This window comes from Anopheles bellator, chromosome 2, assembly GCF_943735745.2.
Source record: "Anopheles bellator chromosome 2, idAnoBellAS_SP24_06.2, whole genome shotgun sequence".
NCBI classification, from domain to species: Eukaryota; Metazoa; Arthropoda; class Insecta; order Diptera; family Culicidae; genus Anopheles; species Anopheles bellator.
The window spans coordinates 39,332,524-39,360,463 of record NC_071286.1 but is presented as its reverse complement, the minus strand read 5'-3'; the positions used below and the strand labels follow the sequence as shown (position 1 = coordinate 39,360,463).

The window sequence follows — 27,940 nt, the reverse complement described above, 5'->3', positions numbered from 1 at the left end:
TCGTTTGCTAGACCGGCCCCCGATTTTAATCTAACACACATCTATGGTCGTATGTTTACGTTTTACGTTCTTTTTGCGTGTGTTTTGTGTTGATAAATTAATCGTAGATTTAGTTTTTAACGAGTGCTTACGAAGGTTCTGTATGGGTTTTAGGTTAGTTTTCACGGGCTTATCATTTCGAAGGCGCGCTGAATCGTTGAAATGCGGAGTGATCGAAGTGACGGAAAATACAAATAAACAGAACACACACATCATCACGTTGAACGTTTTCATTTCACACAACACACACCCTCCCCCCCCACACACAGTGCGATCCGCTTCACCACGTACTGAATCACTGACTGACCACTACTACATTTCGTTTTCAGTTTTTTTCTTTCTGTTATACATTCGAAACCAACCAGCACCAGAGTGCCTCATCCGCCCAGTTTCGCACAGACACGCACACACACCCACACACATGCACTGTACTGTATGTGAGATCGAGTATCCTCCGGAAGCCCGGTACATTCATGTTAATCATCTTTTACAGTATCCTCGCGAGCCGTCCGCGTGTGTGTTTGTGTGCGTTTTGTTTTCTTTTGGTTTGTTTGTTTTTCCATTTTCTCTTAATACTATCCCCAGGTTTTTCCCTCCCCCCCATTTTTGTTTCGACCAGTTCACGACCAATGATCGAACGGACCAAAACTCCACGGGACATGTATTCGGCCAAGATTGGAAACCGGGGACGGAAAGCCGGGTGACCCCGCGCGGATCGCGTCAGCTAATGCAATTAAGCGTTTGCCCGGCCGGTTCACACTAGCAGCCGGAAAAACCTTTTCGTTTTCCTCATTCTTGCCCGTGTTTTTTTTTTGTTTCTTGTTTCTCCTCGCTTCTCGATAATGGCTGCTTGTGCAATCGGATTGCAATCAGACTAATAAAATGGTGGCCCCGATAGTGATTGGAATACGGACGGCGCATCGTCGACAATGATACACCCATTTGGGATGGGCGAAAGAGAGACAGAGTAAGCGACAAGGGGCGAGAGGTCCAAAGAAACGGCCTTCGGCGGGTACTTTGGAAGAAAATTAAACGATCTTCTTTCGGTTCGTTTGTCGGTGTCCAATTACGGATTGGATGCCATTGTTCTTGGTTGCTCCCCCTCCGGTCGGTTGGCCTTTTGTTTCGATCCGAATGATCCATTTTAGATCACTCTTCATCTTATTCCTCACTCTCTCTCTCTTTTTGCGCTAACCCTGATGGAGCTTTTGGTGGAAACTTCACGCTTCCGTACTGGATCCGCAGATGGATCCATCGGACGGCCATTGCATGTCTGTAAACCACTCCATTGCTGCGGGACCGTCTATTGCGCCGGCGATATCAAAACTGCCATATTTCCACACTCTCTCTCCCCTTCTCGCTCTCTCTCCCTCTCTCTCTCTCTGTTTGTTTGTTTCTGACCGAACCGAAACGATTGTCTTTTCTTTCCCCGCCTTGAATCCGTCCGTCAAATGACAACATTGCAATCAACGCGCGCCGTGGCGTACGGGGCCCGTGATTGCAACCTGCTTGGCTTGGGGCCCCACGAAACTGGTCTGCACAATGCCCGATGCTTTCTCAATCAGACCCGATAATCCAACCGATGCCGGGAAGCTCGAACCACCACGAAGACTCTCATTACCAATCACGACCAGGCTGACGGCTCTAGCTCCGGCGGTAGCCATCAATAGTACCACCAACACCACCACTGCCACCACGAAGGACTACAACAATGACTAGCAACCAACGCAACGCAACCCAATCACCCATAATCCGCAACACAACATCCCTAGTTCTACCATCGCCCACTAACAACGGTATCTACCTTGGCTCCTGTTACGTATTGTTTCACTGTTTGTTTGTTCCGTCGGTTCATGTGCATTTGTGCGTGTGCGTGCGTGAGTGTTGTGTTTGTCCCGTTTTTCCCACCACTTCTGTGTCTGTCCTTCCGGAACTTAGCTGATCGGTTTGTTTCATTTTCTTCTATTTAGTTGATGCGTGCCCGTTTTGTTTCCTTTCACTCATCTCGTTGCATACCGGTTTGTTGCACCACCCGTACTGGCTTGAATGAGATGCGCACACCGGCGAGAGGGTGGATGATTAAAAGTTGATTCGTTTTCCCACTGTGTAGCCCTTCCACGATTAATCTGTTTGTGTTCAGCTCGCACGGATTACTCACGCACCGTGCGTTTGCAGCCTTGCCGAATAACATAAATATCGGAAGCGAGCAATCGATCCTTGTTGATAAAACACCCGATGGCAAACCGGTAAACAGCGAACAGCATCCATAATTGCGACTACAAGCTGTCGCTGCCGAAACTTGGTTGGAACGAAAAGAACTCCACAACGCCGCTAACGAGATTATTTAAATTACTTTCTTGGACCAATTTTACATGAGCACCCACCACCGGGCTGCGTGCGGGTGGCATATTTGAACTTACTATTCATCGCTCTCGCTGCTCTTAAATTCTGCAATCCGAGCAGGGCGACGTGGATCAATATTCCCTCGGCGTTGGCGTCGCAGCACCGTTTTGTGCACGTCATTCTGCTGATGTGATGGAAAAAGTTTTGTACCTTAGCATGCTACGAGCAGTGCCTCGAAGCAACCCGAGCAGTCCGTTCGATGCCGACGGCCACGAGCATCGCGCACAAGCGACCGGGCGCCTCCATCGGCGTCAGGCACCAGGCGTCTCCACCGTATCGGAGTTTCCCGATGCGTCACCTTAACACATTGGCCAGCGTGCGATTCTAGTGGCAGTTCATGCGTCACATAGAGCGAACGCGAGACAGAAAGAGGTGCAAGATCAGGAGAAATGGAACTTTGACAGATTTAAATTTTTATTGCTTTGCATGACAGATGTTAACCGTAAACTGATGCAATGTACATGGGAAAAGGCAGCCTTGAAGACGATCGTCGGGCGAGCCAGGAGGGTAGACCCATCGCCCAGATGTTACCGAATGCCGTGGAATGCTACGACTGGAACTGGCGCACGACGGAAAACGGTTGTAACTGCCGCCACATAACCTATAAAAAGGAAAACACATATTCACAACATTCGCGACACTGTTTCGATTTCCGCTTCTTCCAGCGTCAATTCCACGGCATCAATCCTACTGGAGGAGGTGCCATGCTGCGCTGTGTGTTTTACCCGTTCCATGGCAATAAACTTCCGCGACGGCCTGGTTTTCGGCGTCACTTGGAGTCACTTGGGCCATAAGCATACGTTAGAGGAGAAATAAAAAAAAGCCAATCTTCAACGCTTTTGATGCCTCTTCCCCTAGCGGGATCCATGCTCACCATCTGTCTGCGGCGGGTATGGGATGATTTGCTCGACTTTGGTCGATTGCAAAGAGGGCAGAGGAAATGAATAGAGTCGTACCGGTGAAAGAACCCATCAACTCTCGACCCACCCGACCGACCGGCCGTCCGGCCGGCCGGGAAGCCGAGCCGTAGTCGTGGCCGAGCTCTCGCGTGCTAAGACTTAAATTTATGACATCGAGTGTCAGCATAAATAAAGCGAGATTATAACGCGCGCGTATGTACACGTCCCTCGACAAACGGACGCTGGTGGGTAAAAGTTAGCCCCGAGCCCAACGCTCCCATCGACACGCCGTTAACTTCCTGGTCTTTTCGTTTTCGCTGGTGCCCGTGCTGTCACTGCGTTGGCCACATAGCCCTGCACTTTGCTGCTGAGGGTGTAGCACTGGAGCAGTTCCCGAAGCGATGCTCCCGAGATGCGTCCAGGCAAACGATTGCAGGAAATGAATTTTCATGTCCCAGTGTTTCGCGTGTCTTTCGCAGGATTTGACCCCGTGGTCGGATCTGGCAGCGTAGAAGTTAAAACCTGATTAACTTTTCAATATGTAAACTCCAGACATATTTCCCTGTTCCTCCTTTAAGAGCTGACACCATGGCTTAGGTTCACATAAATCGCGGCCAGGAGAGGCGTGCAAGAAGGAAGTCCACCGCAAAACGATCATTTCTCCATTGATGTTGTAGGCAGAAAGTGTGAGCTGACGGTGAAAGAGCAGAGAGGATAAAAAGTAAACCATGACCTTGGGTGTGCATGTCTGTGAATGGTCGTGACACTGAGACTGGTGATTACAGCATAGCGTCAGTAATCAAGACAAGTAATACCATGCGTTTGCTGATCCCTTTCATATCTGTAAAATTAGACAATGTGGTTTCGCTCATAAGTAAGAATTTACGACTCAATATAATCGTTCATTCCCTCTCGTCTGGTGTGCTGGCTGCATCTCAATTTAATTATTTATTTCGATTAGTTTATAGCATTGTGAGAGCTACTTTATGGTGCATACCGTCCGATATGTTTGATACACAGTTTTACACTTTATTATTCACGCATCCTTTATCATAGACGGACGGACTGTTAACTTTATCGATCCCTTTTACATGTATGGTACGATAATTTCATAGTTAAACGGCTTTGATGAAACGTGTCACAACGGTTCTTGTCTTTTAATTTTAGGTAGCCCGAAGAAACTAATGTATTTGTTCTTCTTTCATATTTTTTCAAATATTTTTTATGTGTTTTCAAAAGCATCTCGTACCTCTGAACGTTTGTTTTTTTGAGCTCCCGTCTGGCCTGATGAATGGTTCAAATGCATATCAAATCATTACGAATTTACACGAAAAACGCCATTTTCATTTCGTTTTTCTCTTCCCTTTTGTTTATCACTGACATTGTTCAACAAAAAAAATATTCGAATATACACACGTACATAAAAGATAACATATCTTACAACATGCATGTGCAGCATCCTAGGCTACAAGGCACCAACACGTAACTATTCCTATCACCTATCAGATCGAGCCACTACAACGAAACTAGAACTAGTTCATGGAACGCTGACAAGATCGACATACGCTGTAACTGTAAAGCTGACGAAACGAAACGGGAAAAGTTGATGATTAGCAGACAAACAACCAAACAAGAAACCCAACAACAAACAAACGAACAAATCTGATGAATTTATTTGAGTATGGAAGTATATCAAATTTATACGTATATATATACAAACACATCTATATAATATATAGTTGAATAATTAAAGACTGTGACAACATGATTGCGAACTGTATTAGAATGGCCTTTTAATTCCTCATTTACTACCGTTTTCCCCTACAAGTTGGCTTGACGTTCAAACCCCTCAAAGTCCTCTGTTTACGTTTGTGATTCTACGTATACCTCTATATACCTACATATACGTAATTGTTCATGTGAATGGATTGTTCAGGGTTTGAGTCTCTATATATATATATACATGGTATAAAAACGCATCCTGCTGCCGAGCATCCGTTTGTTATGATATCTGACTGATTGATTGATTGATTGATTGACTGATAGCATTTTAGTTTTTTCTTTGTCACATGATATGAGCCTCTTTCGTGTTTCTTTGGTACTTATTTCCTCCTCTAACCCTCTGTCACATTCTCTATTTCTTTTCTTCATTCTTTTGTTGTCCACCATCACCCACCTGGCAATTCCGTTGATCCTTGAAAAGGGCGGGTTTTTTTCGGTCCCGCTACTGTCACCTAGAATGTTGCCCGTCACTTTGGTTTAGCTCTACACTTTTCTGTTACGATTCCGTTAATGGACTGATGCGATTGATTCGATTTTTGTTCTTTGTTTGTTTCAATAGTCTGAAAACACCAATTTTACTTTTGAATGAAGTTTATTTTGATCTTTTAGCGCAATGCATCTCTTCCATCAGTAACCCCTAGTGGTTGCATTCTGTTTTCTGTTCTGTTTGATTGATTGCCCGTTTTTCTTTCAACATTTCTTTTCCGTTTCGTTTCGTTTCGTTTTGGTTTAGTCCGAGTTCTGTGACATGCTGTGGTTGTCTTTGATTTAGCGGTGTGTTTCAAATTGCAACAAATTTCACCTGATCGTGTGATGCTACCGACAAAAGTGACTAATAATGATGGTGATGACGATGATTCTGGCGACGGTAATGGTGATGCTGATGTTGACGTATTGGTGATTGATGATGGAAATGCTGCTGCTCGATGAGTTTTGCCTTGTTCCTGTTGCTCTGTTCTGTTTCACTGTTTAATCTTTTTGAGTTGTTGAGATGATTTTGATTTACACTTATATGTCGAACGATGCATCATGCTGTTATGGTACGGAGAATGTTGGTTACGCGTGCAGTTGAAAGCCCATTTTCAACCACTGCCGCCGACAAAGCGCGCAATCACATTGAACGGGTTCGTTGGAAATGATTTGAATGTCTGTAAACTGTTGACTGCACCACTTTGCACCTTCTTATATGAGTACGATTTGATTTTGTTCTGCATCGGACGGGTTGATTACGTGAATAGGTCGTTTATACTATTTCGGTGACGCATACTCTATTAATCCGTTAATTTATGTTTTCGTGTGCAAACAGCGTAGCTGGTGAAATGTGAACAATAATATTCTTTATCCTACTTCCTGTTGGCATTGGATTGGTGAACGTGATTGGTTTTCGTTTCTCTGGTGCTCTAAAATGTTTCCACTTTTTTTCATAGCGAATGAACTTTCTAGCTTTCCAGAAAACAAAAAAAAAGCTAATGCTCAAGCCCCTTTCGCATACTATTTTTGTTCGATTTTCGTTTACTTTTGAAACGTTCTCATTTCTATATTCCCCATCTTTTGGCTAACGGTCTTGATGAGTGATGCTGAAGGTATTGTTTATTACTCTCCTTATACCTAGTGAACGTACTTTCTTTTCACATCCACATTCTATTACTACACCTCATATAGCATTACCGAACACACATGTTTGCATCTTGCTGTCGTTTCGTTACACATTTCTGTTTCTTGTTTCCGGTTTTGCTACCATAGACCCATTGCTGTATGTGCACCGTTTTCCACCCCCAAACACCAAGCCATACTCATAATAGCACGAAATGAACGCACTTTAGCATTAACTGGAAAAGAATTGCATATACCCCGGCTGGGGCTTCCCAGTACAATGGTGAGCCCTTCGGCGAATAGAAAAAAAACATCTCGTAAAATGACTGTTGAGACCAAAGCCGACCAAGGAATAGCTCGTCACTCGTCACAAACTCTCCGACGCGCATTCGAACCAACGGGGACTAAGTTGAAACGTACGACATTACCTAACAAGACACGTTACATGCGAATTTCGGTTGTTCTTTATTCAAACATAAACGTTGTGTATAAGCACAATCCTTATTAGTTTATGCGTTCGTTAAACGATGTTTAAAGCTCTTCTTACAATCTAGAGTGATCAGTTTTGAATCTTTGTGTGACTTTAGTTTCGTTTTCGGTTGTAATTCATCACTCACAACAAAACGGTTTGAAACTGTTCTATCTGCCCTATCTATCTAACTTACATCTTATCTTCTCACATTGTAGTTATTTGCTAATCCATTACGTAGAACACGCACTTTAGCAATTTATTCCTTTACAACATTGGGATGGGCTGTACCGGCTTCAAACGGTGATTTACAACAAAACGGGTTAGAGTAAACCATAAAAGTGAAGTTTTACAGCAAAACCGAGCACAGCTGGACAACGTACCGAACGGAACGTGCAGAGGATCGGCCTCTTCGGTGTGAAAAAAACACACCGAACCCAAAAAAAATAGCAAACGTCACGGTCGTTGTGTTCGCCGTAATGTTGTGGCCACAATTTATAAGGCTTACCGAGCAGAAACCAAGACAATAAAAAAACCTCCGACTGCAATCACGTTTGCGATAGGTTTACCACTTTCACGCTGAAGATGAATTGCTATTTAAAAACACATTACAGGAAACGAGCGGGAAAGAGTTTGCATCGGATTCTTGCTCCTTTACGATTATTATCACAATTGGACCACTGCGCCGCGTGTGTGTCCGTGTTTTTTATGGTGGAAATGATTCGGTTTTGTTTCACACCCCTCGGTCCGCTCGGTTTGGGCCGCTGTTTGTCTGGCCCACTACGGGCATACTTTGGACAAGTGGGGGGTTTTCTTTTTTAATTTTATGGTTCCCCCATTCAGACAAAGTCAATGCTCCAAAACATCGCATTTTCTTCCGTTTTTTTTTCTTTGGTCTGTACAGCAACCACCGACGTTGAGAAAAACATTCCCCCGGGGGCGTGGGGTTACAGGGTTTTTAACGTACACATGTACACGGTGTACGTTTTGTAATCGTGTTTCACGCCACTCGGCCGCCCCATTATGCTGCTGTCCTCCGGACGTGGCCCGGCCCGGCGCGTTTCGCTTTTCTCCGGAGCGGCAGCAAATGTTTGCCGCCATCGTTAAGGAGGGCTTCCAGATAAACCATAATCTTATTTGGCCATAAGCTCTGCCCCGGCGTGCTCGGCCAAAGACGCGAGAAGGGCGTCGTGTAAATTAAGCAATTATTTTTGAATTAACTTTTTGACAGTGTGCGAGACAGTCCGGGTTGCCGCTGGCTTCCCGCGCGTTTGGTCGAAATAAATGGGAGCACCTCCATTCTCCATAGCTCACAAATCTTTCGTTTATAGCGTTTTTAAAGTGGCTCAGTAGGAAGTGGATGTTTGTTAAGGTTTGCCGAGCAAGATGGACCACAAAAGGAGAGAGTGTTTTATTAGGCACTAATCCGCTTTGGAGGTGCATAATAGGCTTAACAGTGTTCAATAGGCTGGAAACACTTGTCCTGATAATGAGAAAGCTTCATTTGTTATAAAGTTTGTTTGTTTGTCCATTGCTATATTGTTTCGCTTTAATCCTATTCTCTACATTTGCAATGTTTTGAGATTGCGAAGCAACCAACCTCTTCAATAATATTTGGTTTCACGCCAGTATTAGCCTTGAATCCAACGCCGCAGTAACCGCCTAGTAGCCCTGAAAATTGATGGTAAATAATAATGGCACAAAACAAGCCAGCGAGTAGCCCAACGCCCGAGAAAAGGGTGTCACGCACGAGAACTACGCACAGCCGGTACAGCTAAACGGCTCAGGACGCTACGGTTCGCAGCATCCTTAAGACCCCCACCCGACGCGGCCCAGGACGAATTGGAAGTTAAATCGTCCGCAACGGTTCCATTTAGCGTGCCTGTTGGCAATAAAACAGATGAATTTAATAACCTTTTCCCACCTACGCGCGTCATGCCCGGAACCGCCCGAGAGATCGATAAAAAACTCTATTTCCGGACACACTTTTTTCCGTTATTTCCGGCTCCCTCTCTTTCGGGACCGGGCTCCGTTTGTTTCACGGATATCCTGTCGCATTGTTTGACCGTCGCGGGTCGCGCGGTGGTGGTCGCTTGGGCATAATTTCCGCCCCAATAATCATAAGCATCATGTATCGAATCCCGAGCTCGTCGAGCCCGAGCCCGGACGCGACAGGCGTGCAAACGGCGGAGCCGTCATCAGATTTAATTCACTTTTCACCGCCGCCGTCGCCGCGTCCTTGTGTGTTGGCGATTTGATACGCTGGTGGGGGGAAAGCTGACGGGATGGAGTGAAGGATGAAAAATGAAACGATCGTACGCCGTATGGGTTTCGCCTTGGGGTCCTTTTCGGTTCCGGAAGCTCCCCAGATCGGCAAGGCAACTTCCGGCACTGGTGAGGCGATTCGCAGAAAGAGTGCGTTAAAGTGAGAGCAGATAGCAAGGTCCGGAATTCGGTGCGGTCGGTGGGTCGAAAGCGAGGAAATCGAACGCAATAACACATACACGCGGGGCGCCCAGATGGAATCGTTAAATTTTTTGGGTGGCACGGACCGCCGGGAAGTTCCGGGAAGCTCGGGAGCCCAGGGCCGTGGGAAACTTTTCCGTAAACGATCAAACTGGCAATTGAAAAGAATGTACACCACCCACCGACCACCCAGGGTGGCGGTGGGTGGGCCACAAATTGAGTTGTGTGCGTTCGGGCGCGTTCGAGTATGGCACACAAAAAAGTTTCGAGCGCCGAGAGGGCAGCCTCTCGGATCGAAACGGAAGTCAATATTCTTAAAAGCACCACCGTGCACTGTGCGGCCCCGAGCCTGGTGGCCGATGCTCGATGCTCGAGAATAACGAAATTGCTAAACAACTTACCAGATGTTGCGTTCCTTCGGAGTGGCCAAAAGCGAAGGCGATATTGTTTCGCAGTTACCCGGCAGCACCAGGACCTTTGCAGGTTGGAATCGGTTTTCGAATCGGCGGCCAAGAAGGAATCGTACTCCGCTCCGATCGGTGTCGGTACCGAAGACGTTGATCGAGCACCATCGACGGAGCCGTGTCCTGGCCGGGGGTGGGGATGATGAGGATGACGAAGCCGCTCACGTCAATGCTGAATGCATTAGGGGCCTCGACACTAGTAGTCACCGTTCCGTGTTCCGTCGGCGCCGGGAAAATAACGGGCACACGTCACATCCGGGTGAACGTGTCGGCGCCCCTTCACGGGGACTAACTGACGGGGCCATAATCGGTGGCATGCCGGCGCACCAACCGAACGGTGTGAACGGTGTTGCGATGTGAAGTGACGCGATTTGGCCATCCGGTGTGGCGCATAGCGGGAAATGTTGTAACAAAGTGCAGCATTTGCCAACCCGTCCATTCGCCCATTCGCACAGTGTTCGCCAATCAAATTGTGCCGAAATTTGATAGCCATTACATCACGGGTCACGTTCAGATATTCAAGATATGGCCGCCCGGCGGGAAGGGAAGATACCATTTTCACATAGACACGCACGTGAGCAATTGGTGCACGTTTTTGCTCTGTCCACACACATCTCGCATCACACTGCATTTATTTGTTCATCTGTTTGATACCTTTTGCACCTCCTCCTGGTTTCTGTTCCGTTCCATCTTTTCTAACTCTAGTTTAAGGTTCTAGCTGCAAATGTTGGCCGTTCGGCTTCCTTCTGTCTGCTTGCGAAAATTGTGTTCTGTACGATAAATAGTCATTTTTGCGTTTACTGCTGCTTGCGTGCCGCTCTGCTACGTTCGATTTGCCCATTCGCTGTGCCACACGTTGGTGTTTTGGTGTTCCATTTTTTCTTGCCCGACTCACACGACTCCGTAGCTCCGACTTCAAGGACAAAGCGAATGCGATTAGTTCTTTTTTCGTCGGCCAGTGATCCAAGCAATAAATTGAGGTCCTTTTAAATGTCTCACTTGAGACCTATCATGTGGACGACCTTCCGGTCACGTAAAGTGATGGCGACAGAAAGAAAACTTAATCGCATTCACTTGCGTCGTACCCCGACTGAAACCGACCGGTATGGTAGCCCCATTAGTACGCAGGACCTCTGCAGGACCTACTGACCAGGACAACCCCGCCCCCGGAATGAAGACCTGATTCCCGTCACTGGCCTCGATGCCTTCATTCTGCGTCTCCACGTGGGTGACACGTCCCCGTTTTTTTGTTTCTCTCTTGTGTGGCGAGTCTTAATGGCGTATCACTGATACTGGGGCCCAACAACAACAAAAACACACACCACCATCATCACCACCATGTGCCATGTGTGTTGCCAGCCCCTCAGGCGACCTCACCGCGCCCCCCGACGGACCGTATACAGCGGATCGTTTTAACACACGACACGCCTGTCTCTCTCTCTCTGTTTTTCTCTCTCTTTTTCACTCATTTTTCTCGTTCGTTCGTGCGCTTCTTCGCGCGTTGGCTTGTGTTCTGCTTCATCCTGTGTTCTTCTTCTTGTTCTCGTTCTCCGCCGCCGCCGCCCGCAGACGATGCCCGTTCTGCGGACATTCGGCAATCACGTAGCCTAGCGGGAGCGCGACCTGCCGCCGGTCGCCGCCGCCGCCGCCGGTGTGCCGGCGCCGTCCGGTAGCGGCGCCATAGGTGACGGTGACGCACACCACGACGTGTACTACTACCACCCGCGGCACGACTGCCAAAGTCGGAGCCTCGAGCACGGCTTCGACCACCACCTTCACCAACACCACCATAGCGAACACACGAAACCCGCACACCAAACCAAACAGCACCACAATCACTACGCCACCTATCACTACTCGAGCAAATCGTCCCACCACCACCAGTACATGTACACCACCACCAATAACGGCAGCAACGGCGGTCAGCAACCCGTGGCCGCGATCCAATCGAAGGGCCGTCCGAAGTCGGCCCACGGCAAGCAGCGGTCCGAGTATACGGTCCCCACCGATCCACCCGTCTCGCCCGGAGACGGTGGGCTGATCGCCCCGTACTATGGTGGCAAGGGCCGGGCGAGCCGGAAGCTGAGCTGCGACCTTCCGTCGCCCGACCTCGGGCAGCCCGTGCACCAGAAGAAGCACACCAAAAGCAAATCACAGTCCCAGATGTTACTCCTCCAGACACCGACCACAGCTGGCCCTAACACCACCGCCACCATCCCCAGTGGCACGCTGGCGTCGTCGGCTTCGTTGCACCGCTCGGCCACGACGCCACCGACCATCGATGGCGGCGAAGACCGGCACGGGCTGCACGGATTGGCCAGCTCGCGTGACAGCTCCCCGGGCACTAGCCCACCCCCCTTACCACCGCTCCCGCTGCAGCCCACTAATGGGAGTAAGCAGCAGCCGGCACAATCCGGGCCACCGTCGGCGGCATCCCCATCGGCGTCGATCCGGAGCCGAACCCGGCATCCGGTGGCCAGTGGCAATGCAAATAAATCACACTCCGCGCTACAACAAACACCCCTGCCACCGACACCCGGACCGGGGACACAGCAACAACAACAGCAACAGTACACTAAAAAGCACACCCCGAAACATCAGCAACAGTCGCCGGTGAATAATGGACCGACCGGGGTGGGACCGGGGGGCAAAACGAGCCGAACCAGTTAGTTCGGAGGCGGAGTGGGGGGGGAGTCTCGGCCGCCTGGGCGCTAGGTGCAAGATCACTGTATCATAACTCGGACACTCGTTTGTTCGATACGAACCACGGTGGAGAAGACGGCGTAGCAAAAACGGACCCCTCCCCGGAAAGGTACAACAGGACATCCAGACACGGCACACAAAACAGACGAAACTCTTCAGAAAGATCCGAGAAGCGGAATTGTCCAGCAACAACAACAACATATGAGGGGGGGAGGTGTAACATTTACATACACCGACCGCAACCATTAAGCCATTAAGGCCAGAGCTGGGCCAGAGAGAAGATGAAAAATGAGCGCGGCGCGTGAAAAATGTGTAGGTAATCGGCGCGGAACAATCGGGCAGTTGCGGCCACACACCGATCGCCAGATCCCCACGCATAGAAGGCGAAGATTGAGCACTTCAAGGGGCCAGTCCGCGTGCTATGCTGGCACCACCAGGACCCGTCGACCCGTCATCGGCAAATGGTGGCATCGGAAACAAATGGTCTGGGCCGCAGCAACCTTCGGTCACGCATTAACCCACACACTTCACACCAAAACACCCTCCATCCTGCCCCGTTCCCTGTTTTTGTGTTTTGCGTTCCGTTTTTTGTTTGTTTCGTTTTTGTTCACTCCTTGCGTGTCAATCACATTGCGCAGGGTACCACACAACGCATCAAGACCGAGTCCTCCGAAAATGGGGGTTGAGCCACTGAACGCAACTTAATCTTTAGTTTCATGTTTGGTGTTTTTTTTTGTGTTTGGATTTTGTGTGCGCACCAATTTTGTGGAAGGCAAAAGGCCGCTCACCTAGGGCCGTTGCTCCAACGTTTGTTTTGTGTCTAACAGGTCTAACTTTATGAAAGGAAGATTTTTTTCAAATCACATATTTATTGTATTGAATTTGAAAAAACTCTATTTCATTTAAAGTGCCCAATTCTTCGATCTTTCTGTAATGGGTTCTGTGAGGAAAGCAACTCCCAGCCAAGTGCTTAGATTGTGTCCTGAACCAGTTTTGTTTTGAGTCCAGGTGCATTGTCATGGAGCCAGCCGCACTATGTCTTTCGGCCCATTCTGGTCGTTTTTCGATCAATGCATGGTTCAAATTGATCACTTGCTGTTGGTAGGGATATGTATTGACGCTTTCACCACGTTATAGGAGCTTGTGATACACCACACCTTTCTGGTCCCATCATACACACAGCGTTATGTTTTTGTCGAATCGATCTGGTTTTGCTCTGGTCTTCTCGATCTCGATCTCGATCTGGTCGAAGTTGATGCTTTTCCCTGACGGTTTTTGTTTTCAGGATCCACCAAATGAATCCACTTTCCATCCGCAACCACTATCTGATGAAGAAATGATTCCCTTTTGAACGTGGCGAGCAGAATTTCACATGTGGTTTTCCTGCTGTCTTTCGTTCAGTTCAAGTGGGACCCATTTTCCAATGTTTTGGATCTTCTGAGGCCTTCAAACGTAGGGATATGGCATATGGCGACACATTCAGCTGATCCGCGAATTGTAATTGCGTTTGCGAGTCATTTTCGTCCAAAAGTCCTTGTAGTTCAGCGTGCTCGACTTTTTTTAGGAGTCCTCCGACGCTCTTTGCGTTGCTAAGTCAAAATCTTCATTTTTAAAAAAGTAAAGATCCCTGCAAAAGGGCATTTTCAGGCCCAAAATTCGACATGTTCTAAACACTTCAAAGATAAATTGCAAACTCTTGGTAACGTTGCCAGCAAGGCATAATGAGGAGGATCAAATTGACAGCTATTCGCCCATCCAGCAAAACGTATTTGTCTCAGCTTTTCCTTCGAAGTCACTTCAATCAAGTTCGACGAATTTGGTTTGAAATTGTTTAACATGGTGAGGTGTTGACACTTGGCAAAGGTCGTCGGAACCGATGAAAAGCTTTTCGCCCACATAAACAGTGTATTCGAACGCGCACGCATTCAATGCCGCTCACAAAGAAGTGCACAAGAGCCTACACAATAGCCCCCGTTGAAACGTTTCATAGAAGGTGCCACAGACATGTGGCTGAGCTCCGGGGGCCAAGACTGCCACCTGACAATGCGACAATGAAGCGCACTGTTACCCCCGCTGATGCGATTGGGCGGTTTTTCCGCAAAGCAATGAATAGAAATTACAGTTCTGCGAATGTCGATTACATTGTTAATGATGGCCCAAGTCAATGCTCCGGCAGGTGGTGAAAATCCCACGGCGAACGGCGTGTTTCGATTGAAGTGCGTATGCGACCTCGTCATCGTACCCCCGCCGCATTGAACCCATTGTGTGAGGTTGTGTTTTACTTTGACCGAGCTATTGTATTCTGTGAGGTGTCAGTAAGAACAATAACCTTTGCTTGCCTCGCCTACAAACCGGCTCCTAAGCGTGTCTGTTGTTTGTGCAGCACCAGGCGCCTCCATCAACGGCGTAAAGCCACTGAAACAATAAAAAGTGCTGTCTGCAAATCTGTCTCTTTGGGGAAACTTCAGAGTATATGCTCCTTCTGTTGCTGTCAATTTTGCTTTGAGCATCCACGCAAATCCAAGCAAATCGAACGAACTATCTACAAAGCACCATGCGCCTCCATCGCGCCTGTTTCTAATTCTCTCGCATTGCGTGGATTTTAACCGGTCTGAGCGTTACAGAAGATGATGCACGCTGGCATAAGCTACCTAATGCTTATTTATTTGCGGTTTACAGCTGTCCATTAATTCGCATCGGATCCTAGCAAATGGTACACTTTCAGCGAACCCCTTTACGGTGTTACAAAGCACCGCGTTATCCTGCCCAAAATTGAGCCCACCCCGGCACACACACGTAATTCCAATTAAAAATCACCGCCCTTATAGCGACCGTGGCGTGCTGCTCGTCGTCTTACAAATCCAATTAATTTCACCCCATAAGCGAACGGGCCGCCAAAGTTGGATCCATCCGCCCCCTGGTATCCGGGGCTGGGGTGCTGTTGTGTTTCACGCGAACGGGTCCCAGTGGAACGTCCGCTCGCTGGCTAAACTGGCCACTCGAATTGTAATTGAAATCGAATTAGTCGAGCGCCGGTCGCCCGGTGGCTAAGCGCGCGAAGCCAAAGATAAATTTTAGATGAATCTAATTAAAAGATAAAATCTGTTCTCCGAGTCCTCCACGAGGCCCGCCCGGTGTGCTGGCACTTTAAATCCTTTTTTTTCCTATCTCGGTTTGAAGTTGGTCTTAGCCAAATCGGTTCGGTGGTTTGGCTGTTGGTAGGTTGATTTTTTCTCTCCGTTTTTGTAGTCGTGTGCCGCCAAATTTTGATTCTCGTTTGTGCGCTCGGATGATCGCTGTTCAGCGTCGGCGAGCAAGGGATTGCTTTTTCTGTGCCACAACAAGCTCCAAACCAGCAGGACCAGCACCAGACGACGGACGAAAAAAGAGCCCGAACCACAAGAGAATGGAACCGTTTACCCAGACCATCGTTTCTGGCGAAAACTTCATCGTCAACCATCAACGCGTCTACGCGGTGACACGGTGCCGTCAGCAGCCAGCGACCAGAACACGGCTTCTGCCGCGGGCGCTTCCCGGGGTGCGTTTCCGGTTTCCCTTGACCGAGGGAGTTTACGAGGAGCATCGCTCAACCCGTTGCCACCGTTACGAGCTGGCACGCTCAAGTTGCGCGGTTAATTTTCAATTATTTACTCGGCCGGCGATGAAGTAATTAGGAAGAAATTAGTAGAAAATAACGATGAAACGCTGCGTTGGGGTGGCGCAGAAAAGAAACGAGATATCAATTCTCGGGCCCGGTTCTCGGAAGAGCGCAGCGTTATGTTCTTTTGACGCAATTTCTCAGCCCCGACCGCAACGCGGACTTTTTGGGCTGACGCCCGTGATGGGTGAAGCGAACCGTTTGACGTTCAAGAAACCGCAACACTGCCCCTTCGAACCATTGTGCACTGGCCACTCAGCCCACCGTCACTGTCATTAATTTCGGAAGCCGTCAGGCGCTAGAAGGCCGCTTGTGGCAAAGCTCCTCAAATGAAGAATGCATTCCCCGAACGGAGAACCTTCGCTCTTCGCGTCCATCGTCCACCGTCTCCCAAGGGCATAGAAAAAAAGGAAGAGAAAACACAGAAGCGAAAAAGGCCACGAAACCAAGGCGAATGCCACCGCCGCCGCCATGAAAACCAGCCGCACTCCTAATGAGCGGTGAATTTTCCGCGCCAACAGTTTTCCATTTCTTGGTGTGGAAATTTTTCATCATGATGAATCGCCTTCCCTTAGCCAGCTTTGTCGTCGGCGACCGCCGAATGCGGGATTTCGCTGTTGAGTTTACTTAACCTTTCGCTTTCCCAGCGACACCGGCGGTTCCTGCGGTGGGCGCGCTGCGGACGTATCAGAAGCAGCGGAGAGCGGCTCGTTCTTTGGCCCATCCGCTCGACACATTATGAAGTCCGTTGGTCTGTAGCTTTGATTACAAGAGGCTACAGGGTGGCCGCAGGGTGGCCGTCGGGTGCCGAAAGCTCGCACTAACCACACTCTCCGCACGGAAATCAGTTGCAACGGCCTGGCTCAATCAATCAGCCGTTTGTGTGTGGAGGGCACAATATTTCGTCTAATTGGAAACCGCTCGGTCGAGGAGTGATGATGGAAAATGGTTACACTTTACATCATTCTTTGACACCGAGAATCAAATGTAGCGTTCCTGCGAACGCGAGGGACACAATCTTGGCGTAATTGAATTCGATTGAGCGATTGGAAGTAATTCTGCTTTGATTCACGTGGCTGTAGATTGTCCGCCAGACGATAAAGCTCAACGGAATACTCGAGAGAATCACTTAACACTGATTGATGATAAAGTAACAAAAAACAGCCACAAAACCGGAGGTTTTCCCCCCTAAAGTTAAACATTATTTACACAGGGATCAAGGGGGTTCTTCGAGAACAAAATAACAACTAAGCCCTCAATTTTTCTTCAATATTGACGTGTAACGTGAACAAAGAAAGTGTTGTCCCGGCGTGTGCTTTCCTCAGACTAAGTGCAAACCTCTTAACAAAATCATGTGGTCTTTTGTACCAAAAGATTCTCTTTCTCGTGGCCGTTTGGCAACAAATAAGAAACAATTGTTTGTTGAAACGGTCACGTTTTCTTAGAATTGCATCCCGTTTACCTGATCGACAAAGTTTGCCCCAAATATCTTCAGCACTGTGGCATCCCTTGTAACTTTTCCATTAGTTTTTCAATTCACGAATCACCTATACTGCCCAATAGTAATTCACATGGCCAATGTACGTTGAGGACAATTTTGAAGGTCTTTGTAGGACCTTGATGTCATTTTAAATTTCCACATCTAGCCAAATTAGAAGATTACTTGTGTACTGGTAGTACTTGAAACGTAAATATTGGCTACTTATCTATTATTTATCCCGTGTCAAATTAGGCTTTTTATGGCCATATTTATCAGCAAAAAATAGTTTTCGAAAAAACATTTAATGGGTTTGAAAACACAAAGGTTTGCTCAGAAAGCGACACAAAATTCATCTTCATGTAAATTTTGCCATTCTTGTTTCATACAGAACTTACAAAAGAATATACGAAAAATTAAGTTTGATTGTTTTATCATAAAGTTTATGCTTTGCCATTAAACATGAAACACTATATCGGTCAGATGGCCACCTTGAGACCTATGCCAACAGTCGGTTCTGAGAAGATAATATTCAATGACTTTTTGCACATTTCGGTGGTTAACTCGGCCTTAACGAGGCGAATGTTTAACTTTCACAAGTTCCAACATTGATGGCTTCTCAGCCTAAAAACGATCTTTTGCTCTGTCCAACGATGTTAAATCGCACGATCTTGGTGGCCAATTGAAAACGCAAAAACTATACGGCCAGCAACCGCTCGTGTTGGTTGGTGGCTCGTTGCCACGTCTTACTGAAATCACGCATCTTATAAGACCATATCAGTTCAGTTGGAGGCCATAAAAAATTATTATCATCTAGCGGTATCGCTTGGAATTGCCGGTAGTGGTCCTCCCTTCTTCGTTTTCGAAAAATTAGAGTTCCATGAGAGTTCTAAGTGAAAAAATTTGCCTCGTCGCTGAAGAAAATGTTGCTGAAAAAATTCGCGATTTCGGCCTGTTGCTCTAGAACCGTTACTTTAAAAATATCGACACGTTGTTTCGTTCTTAAACGATTCATTTTCTAAAATGGCAAACATTCAACTAAAGGTTTGCCACTTGAAAAGACAATTATATTTGAAAACTGTAAAGTGTCAGTTCTGTGATTTCGAAACTACCAAATCGATAACCCTGTATAACTGTGGAATCAACGTTCTGCAAGAAGCCAAAGCGCAGTCGTTTTCAAAATATTCGTTCGTCCTTTCTTTCACTGACTCACGCTCCGGTCTGCGACGGTTTCGCTTTACAACAAGTTCTTGGCAAAACTGAACAGCCAAATTGGAAGAATGGCTTTTTATCTCCGAGGGCGAAGAATGGAGAAATTCTATTCTACCAATTCGCAGACCACGAACTTTACATTGTGTTACACACGGCAAAATATGGCGCCGGAAATGGGTTTACTTTTTCCATTTGCAACACTAAATAGTGGTTGAGTTTGAGGACCCATCGGCGATGGGAAATGACATATTTCCTGACCGGTCGCACATTTTCCACTTCTTTGCCACTGGAAATAGATAGATGTTACTAAAACTGTCGGGAGAGCAACTCTCTGCCATGCCAGCCATCGGGCACCGTTGGCCGAGCATCACTTTGCCGGAGTGCGATGCATTTGGAGTAATCGAAAAATCAACCAAACAACGAACGCCCGGCAGCAGTCGAAGTTACATTCCCGGCTCGGGCTCGGGGCGCAAAGTGATTTCCTTCGTCGGTCGGGCCACACGACCCTCGCTCCTTCCCGCCACACTAACACTGGGCCACCGTCACGTGCAACAAACAGATTGAATCACGAAACAGATACTTCAAATCTAGCCCTGTGGCGCCACCGTTCGCGGCCCCACGTCCCCGGTTTAAACAGGTCGCAGGGAGTAAGGACACAACGGAAAAAACTGGCTGCACACAATTCCGAACCGAACCAAACGAGCCAGAAGGACGAAAAATCTAACCCAAGCGAGCGCCACCGAGCGCAGAACGCAGACTTAGCCCCTCGGGGCCACCGTTCGTATCTCTGGTCCGGACGGAAATTGATTTCGATATTATAGATAGACTAGACAATTCAATTTCACCGAAACACCCAACGGCAGGCTTGCGGCGGCGCTGGGTTCCGGTGGGTTTGACAAGAGGTCATAAAGCCGGCCCGGGGGTAACCGAGGTCGTCGAACGGATGGAACAAAGCACTGTTTAATGGTATCATTGCTACAACACGGTTGATATAACACCTGGCCGGCCGGCCGGTCGGTCGGTCGGTCGGGTTTCTTCCTGCGGCCCGGAGAATCCCTCGGGATAGCCGGGACGGTTCTCGAGCGTTCGAAACCGAGATGCGTCATGTTGACCGCCGCCATCCGGTGAGTCAATATGCGCTCGATACGGGACCCTGAGAACCTGAGTGTGACCTGAACCACACCATTGTAGCCACCAGCACGAGACCGGGAAAAGCTTTTTCGTTTCCTTTGCCCCTTAGGGGCCAGCAGGAGGACTCCGTCTTTCGAGGTGAAGCTTGTACATGAGACCATCGAATGGTGGTAGCTACTTCACCTGGGCACAGCGATCGTTTCGGAGCGTTGCCCAACGTTTAATCCCTTGCATTTGGGGCGCCTGGCAACGGAACGACATATCGGTAACAGGATGAGGACACGGGCTTATGATCGGATTCTGTCCGAGCCTCGTTCGTGACTCGTATGCAGGGGCGAATATCGACTCAGGGCGTGTGTCCCCGTTCTCCGGCATGCGGCTGAGCAAACGGAACGCACCATCTACTGTCGGGTCGGGGTAAACAGACATCTCCTCAAGAAACGGTTCGCCGTAGGTAACCAGTATGCTATCGGACGACTACATCTTTCGCATGACTGAAGCTGATGGCGATGGCGAATTCCTCGTGAGCAACATAAGCCCTTTGATGGTACGGCCAATCTGCGGAGCACGGCTGATCTGGTCGAAGCGATTTCGGCCCAGTTGGCTCCCGGATGGGGGTTCTCATCTTGGAGATATTTTAAAACGGGATAGTTCTCTGTTTTTTCAACCCCGGACTAGAAACCCAAACCGGGGTCGGCACCATGGCGAATTGGTAGGTCAAATGAATGTAAATCATTAATTAGCAAACGGCAAGGCTGATTATGGATGCGGGAAAAATTCGCATAATTTACCCCGCGATAAGGACGTTGAGAGCCACCCCGGGATGGGCCACCCCGTGGGTTCAGCTTGAAAAGTGATTAATTTTAATTCACTATAAACCATATCCATTACCGGGCCAGTTAGGGAGTGGTATTCGGTGCTTTTTTCATGTTTGCTTTGTTTTGTCCAACCACCCAGCCAGCCACCCTCGATAATCATCTCGATTTGTCATGTAAATCCAGCCCCATTAGTAATTCAAATGAGCCATAATGAGTAAATTTATGTGCGTTCGGCCAGCGTGGATGGAGACTTGGAGTCGCTTTCTCCGCCATGGAGCACGGAGCAGAACAAAAAAAGCCTCAACGGGCTAGAGAGCAATTTTGCAATAAGCATATGATGAGTTTTCCACCAACCCGAACCCGATTCCGGCACCGGAAGTAGGGCAGTCCACGGGACGGCGCGGGCATCATAATTGATTGCCTGGGATCAGCCACATCAAACATGTATATCACTTAACACCACGTACCCGGGCGGATGGGGCGTGAGTTGTCCGAAATGAAAATGATTCAATCAAATTCCATTTTTCGCGGTTCGACCGGACCGGGGTTTGAGTGAGGCCCCGGCAAAAGGAAACGCCATGAATCGGAGATTCTCGAGCGGCCACCGCCAAACGTCTCTCACGGGCTTAGCCTTTTTGGCCTTAGCCACATTTATGACTTTTAGCCGGTCGCGGAACTCGTTTCGATGACCCGGACGCCCCAAAAGCCAACACCGCTCGGCGTGCAGGCAATCCGGCCGTGTCACGATGATTTGCAACGTTAATGAACCCATATTTCGTGTGCTTGTGTCGCGCGGCTTCCAGGGAATTTTTCCCAAACACACACTTTTAAGTGAATCGATAAAACCTTCTACCTTCATTTTGGCACTTTTTTCGACCCCCCCAAAACTTGAGCAAACAACTGAGTTTCACTACGTTCTCGCGTACGCATCGCCCGGACCCGGTCCCGGAAGGGGACCCAGCACCGAACCGGAAGCGCAAAAAAAAAAGGCCGACCCGCCCCGTCCCGGAAACGGTTCGAAAAGGAGGGCTCGTACGTTCCGTGGACCGGACGATGGCACGAAATGGCAAATTTTCACACCTGTCGAAATGTGTTCTCCGCCGGGGGTTCGGGTGGTTCGAACGAAAACATCGCCATACCGAACGGAAGGCGCCAAAGAAAGCATCGGCTTTCTTTGTGCTGCCGGTTTCTGCTCCTATTTGCAAGATTTTCATCCCTGTCCATCCCGAAAAAACCCGAAATGACGCCTTTTATATCCGACACTGGCAGTGCGGCCCGACATGGGGATTCCGGAGGATCCTGATTCCTTCATGCAGGACCAGAACATCCCGAGAAGATGGGCGGGATGGTGCCCGTTGGGCAAACAATCCCGGAGAAATGTATCGTAGAGTGTTACGTTTCGTTTCGGTCAGCCAGCCGGCAGGATCCCAAAGTGAAACTGGCAGCCCAACGTTCCACCTGGCCACGTTGGCCTGCGAAATAGCGCTTCAGCGACAGTTGGCGGTCGAAACTCTCCTGCGGCGCACTCGTAAAACTTTTGATTTTATTTACCAAGCGCCATCGACAAAGCTGTAAAATATCTCCGACACTCCGACAGGGCCTGGAACTTGGGGCCGAAACTCGCGCCGTTCCTGACGCTCGAAGCCGATAATCATCCGATTTTGGTCGCCCGAACATACGAGATGTCAGCGGTCTGGGAATGAGAAACAGACGTTCCAGATGCCGGCCGGAGGCATCGGCAGCGTGTCATCGAATAAAATGTCGGAATTTTATTGTCGCTGGCGGTTTTGAATCATGTTTATGGGACAGTCGCTAGCAGTGAGGGGTTGTTTTATACTTTTCATCCGACGAACGCGTGCCCCACAGATGGCACTGTGGCTGAAAGCTGCTACCTACCAATATCTTGTCCCATTTTATTGGCGAGGAAATGCAATTTTGGTGCAAATCATTCAAGATTGATTTCTGACTCTTTTTTCCGGGCGGGGAGAATGTTGTTGTGGTTAGAACCTAGGCGTAAGCTAGAAATCGAGAGTGTTTCCGAAGCGAAGCGAAGCACAGCGAGGTGGCACTTCAATGTCCTCACACTGTTTTCGAGCATATTGAGTTTCTTTCGAGAACACTCAAATCAATATTGATAACACATTGGTTATTGGACCAGTTGGAAGAGGGAACTGGAATAAATAAACAACCCCCGGAGGCTTGGTTAGATAAATCCACATAGCAACTCATCCGTTCGCCGCACATCTAAATTCAGATCCCTCAACTGTGTTGAACCACAGAGGTACAGGAATCGCACTCCGAACATGTCAACGTATCGACCGGTGCCACGGTTCCGCAGCCCAATACCGATTTGCGATTCGTTTCCGCATCGCATAAAACGATTATCGGTGAATCCACAAATCGCGTCAAATAATCATAGTTTTCACGGGCCACTTCCGTGGCGCGGAAGCCAATTTCGTGCATCGATCTTCCGGGGCTGTGTGTAAAGTGCAACGATCCAAACGAAATGTAAATCGCTTCGACGCAAACCCCGCAAATGGGGTGAGCAAATAACATCGAGGCGAGCGAGGCGAGCCGCCGGCAAATGTTTACGTTTTTGCCGTAAAATGGAATTGGCCGCAAGGTACAACAATCTCAATCCCGGTCGGCTCTCGTGGTGCTTTCCGCTCCACTCCACTCCCACTTCCGGTGGGTGTTGTTGGACCGGGTACTCACACTTTCAACGCTGGCCAAGCAGCGTCTGTTGTTGGGGTCCATCCGGCATCCGGAGCTGCACCGCTTTTGGTGTTCTCTCTCGCCGTGAGCAACCTTTCAAGGATCCCATGGGTGTTGGGTTGGGTCCCATGATAAATGCTCCCGTATCAGGCCCTCCCTCACGCAGTCGTCACGAAACCCAGCTATGATCCAGCATATCGGATTTGTAAAACAGGCTGTCCCTGCAGCAGCCCCGGGGCAAAGGACCACCCTCCCGTCGAGTGGACCAAAAGTCAATAGCAGCCCTCTCGACTGCTCGGGGCTTGACCGACCCCGTAGCAAAAAAAAGTCCGAAATCCGAAAGTGAAAAAAAATAAACCCATAAACGAAGTGTCCCGTCGTGCGTGGGAAAGCTGATTTCCTGCTCGTCTGGGGCCCGATGCCTTCCGGGGGCCGGGGGAATTTCATTTATTCCAATTGACGGATCTCGCCGGGGGAAAAATTGAAAGTCGTTTATGCCGTCTGCCCGGGAACAAACAGTTTTGATGAGATGCCATTGCGCGCCCGTGTGGAAGAATGTTTTTGGGGACGTGGTTTGGGGTCAGATTTTTCGCCAAATTCCTATCGTCTCATTTCTTGATTCGGAGCATTTCAAAGTGACATTTCAAATTATCGGTGGGCGAGACGATTATGGTTCCAGCAGCTCCAGTGCCTGCGGTCGGCAATGAATGATGGACAATTTATAAAGGAAGCCGGTCCCCACGGTCAGCAAAGCATCGCGCCTGGAAAACTGTGGTCTACATTTGTCTATTGCTTCTTCTCTTACACCCAAACTTATTTTATTTATTTTCGTTTTGTTTCCTTTTGTTTTGTTTCATTTCGGTTGCGCTCTTGTGTTGCCCCATTGGTCCCCACGTGGCGTGTCCCACAGTCGTCGATCGTGTCCGATCCGATGCAAACGGTGGCTGCCGGTGGTTTGCAGCAGTTGAGCGCGGCCGGTCTCGAACCGACGGCATCTGACGCGGACCTGGTGCTGAGCACGCTACGCCACCAGCGCGATCTGTTCAGCGGGCCGCTCGGTATCCCGGACGTTACGACGCGGGTCGGTAGCGTGATTCACGCGTTCGAGACGATGGCCCGCCAGCGCCAGTCACTCGGATCGCAGCGGGCCGACAAACCGTACGACTCCGCGGCGATCGGTGCCGATCGGTCGTCCCGGTACCGATCGCACCGGTCGAACGTGAAGCGCGTCGGTGACACGGCCACCCGGCACAAGATCATTTTGCCCTCGCCGAAGGTCTCGCCCGCGCCCGAACTGCGGGCCGCGAACCCAAACCATCACCATTACCAGCCGCCTCATCATCATCACCACCTTCCACCGGCATCGTTTTCGTACACGGATCCGCAAGGTTTCGGGCTCCGGACGCGTGGCCATCTCGCGGGTGGTGCGTTGCATAATACACATTTTAATAACACAAACCATTCCGAACACAACTCAGCGGGAGGCGATCATAACAATCACGGCAGCCACACGGTGCCGCGGGTGTCCGCGATTGCCGCGCCCGGCAACACCAACACCCTGGCGGTGGCCGGTGGCGGTGGACCGCCGTACCGGCCGCACAGCGAGCATGATTCCAACAATTTCGATTCGTTGAACCTGGACGATGATTACCGTAAAAGCTCTTTTGGCAAGCAGTCAAAATTGGTCCACCATCCGCCGCAGCAGCAGCATGGGTTGGCCCGCAATCAACACGAGCCACCGGGTGGTTCCGCGGGCACCCGAGGCACCCGGGGTCTCTGGGGTCTGTTCGGTGGTGCCGGCAGTGTCGCTCCGGACGCTGGTTACAGTAGCAGCAGAAACAATCCGAATGTGTTTTTCAACGCCACCTCGCCGTCCCCGGCGCCAGCGGTGGTGGCGGGCGGGACATCGATTCCTTCGGCGGCGGCGACTGGTTCGATTGGTGGGGCGGCCACGATGCGCTATTACAACCACGATAACAGCGCTAATGGGGGCAATCGACGCTCAGCCATTCTACCGGTGGCCTGCGGGGAGTCGCTCGCACAGTACGGCGACGGGCGGGACCGTCGTTACGATGCTGACGATGACGGCCCGGACGGCGGTGCTAGTTTCGCCCACGACGGCGATAACGAGGTCGACGATAATCACGTTAGTGGCGACAAATTTCTGCGCGGCTCCACCGTCAGCCAGTCCTTCATCAAGAACGTGCGGATCATAAGGAAGCGGTCCTCGTCGTACGACGTCAACAGTGCCGCTCCCGGTGGCCCCGATGGCCCCGGTGGCCGCAGTAACAGCGCCAGCACCCATCGGAAGGACACGGGCAAACGGAACGACGGGCCGGGGACGAACGGAACGGCGGCGAGCTCGGCGAACGGTTTCAAGCAGCGCGGCTCCCAGATGATGGCGGCGGCCGCGAAGCACTTCACCAAGCGCCACCGGGCACCGCAACCGTCGGCATCGATCGGCACTGTTGCTGACACTGATGAATTGACCGGCACGTTGCGCCCAGCCCCGACCGAAGACGGTACCGGTGAACCCGCGGCTGACGATGTATCCGGAGCGGCAGCATCGGCGCAGCGTGCCTCCGGTGGCAGTGGCCGGCGGCGATTATTTCAACCCCGCACGATGGACAGGGCGGAAATCTGAACACTACCGGCCCCCGGATTTCCGGTGGTGCTGCCCATTGTTCCCCACCCATCCCGATCGGCTCGTCAGTTCGGTCAAAAAACCAAAAACAAATTAGTGTCATATGGTATGTAATGCGTACCGCGAGTTTTAATGCTTGAGGGAGCGCGGAGCACTGGAATTAAACAGCAAATAGTTTGTAATCATTACCCAACAATCAGAGGTATTATTTTGTAAATCGAAAGGAGCGATAATTTTGGAGCCAAGTCCGGGTTCCGGGCGCGTAAGAGATTAGACTAGCGAACCGGTTTAATATATCGTATTGAGGGTAGCTTAAGGTTAGGTTAGGTTAGTTTAGCCGGGCGGTGTTCCCGTAGAACAAAAAAGTATAATCAAAAGTGTTTGTTGAGTAAGAGGAAAACAATACTAATCTACCGTAGACGGATAGCTAATGTGGCAGGATTAGAAAGGAGACACTAAGTTAAGCATTAAGGCGACATGAGATTCGACTTGTTCGTACCGGGTCTCTATTTCTTGCAAAATTCTATGAGGGCTTAGGAAAAACCGGAACCCGTGATCTGTTGAAGTTGTTGCAGTATATAAAATATATTTATGAGATGCATTCTGCGAGAAACTAATCAAATTGAAGTAATGAGGCGATGAGGATTAATAATACGCGATGCGTTGCCAATATGAGCTAACTGTATATACCGAGACACGAAGCGCACGTGCGCGGATTCGAGGTGTCCGATCGTCGAATTCTTCTGTTTTGGGATGGTGCGAAGGAGAAGTTAAATCAATAGGCTAATTGTACTAAAACGAAAATAACTTTAAACCTTACTCATGATTAAACTGTGCATGCATCCAGACATCCTACACAAATTGGGGAAAGAAAATCTAAACTCAAACGTAGAGTACCATACCCTTCGTGGGAAAATACTAAACATGGAAATAACAAAACAAAACCATTAACGTTAAACTACTCATGCTGCGCAGTATCGAGCAAGTAATTCGTTTACGAATATTGCGACTTTTATTAATAAATCAATAATAAATGTGAATCAAACCGACACACGATTTTCCGTTATTGAACCATTGAGAAACGTATGCCACCACGGAATTATAGGGCTCAGATATGTTAGTATCGAGCGCGAATAAGATTAATTTCAATCTAGATGGGGATACGAACGGTTGCACTCTTCGTATTCCGAACGATTCGGAGTTAAGTGAGAAATTAAATAAAACTGAAATAAAACGAGTTGTGTATTACATTTGTGGCTATGATAAAGATTATTTTCAAATTTGTTGTTTGCTTTGAACACAAAAATTTAGTTTCTAAATGACCTCGAAGAAAACCTTACGAGCGAGTTAAGGTTTGTATCGTGCTTTCATTATAAGTTCGACGAAATATGTTTGTGACATTACATTATTTATTACTGTTGCGGTCGTATCCCAAACAAGAAATGCGGGGAGAAAGAACAAACCCTT

General features: G+C 49.0%; 1 protein-coding gene across 1 annotated transcript in view; it reads left to right on the top strand.

The window, feature by feature from the left end:
- LOC131207508 (uncharacterized) overlaps positions 1-26,473 on the top strand; it is a 124,180-nt gene extending 97,707 nt beyond the window's left edge. The window contains exon 14 of the mRNA XM_058200123.1: positions 24,791-26,473. Coding sequence (XP_058056106.1) covers positions 24,791-26,473 — 1,683 coding nt within the window. The remainder of the gene's footprint in view (positions 1-24,790) is intronic.
- The last annotated feature ends 1,467 nt before the right edge of the window (positions 26,474-27,940 follow it).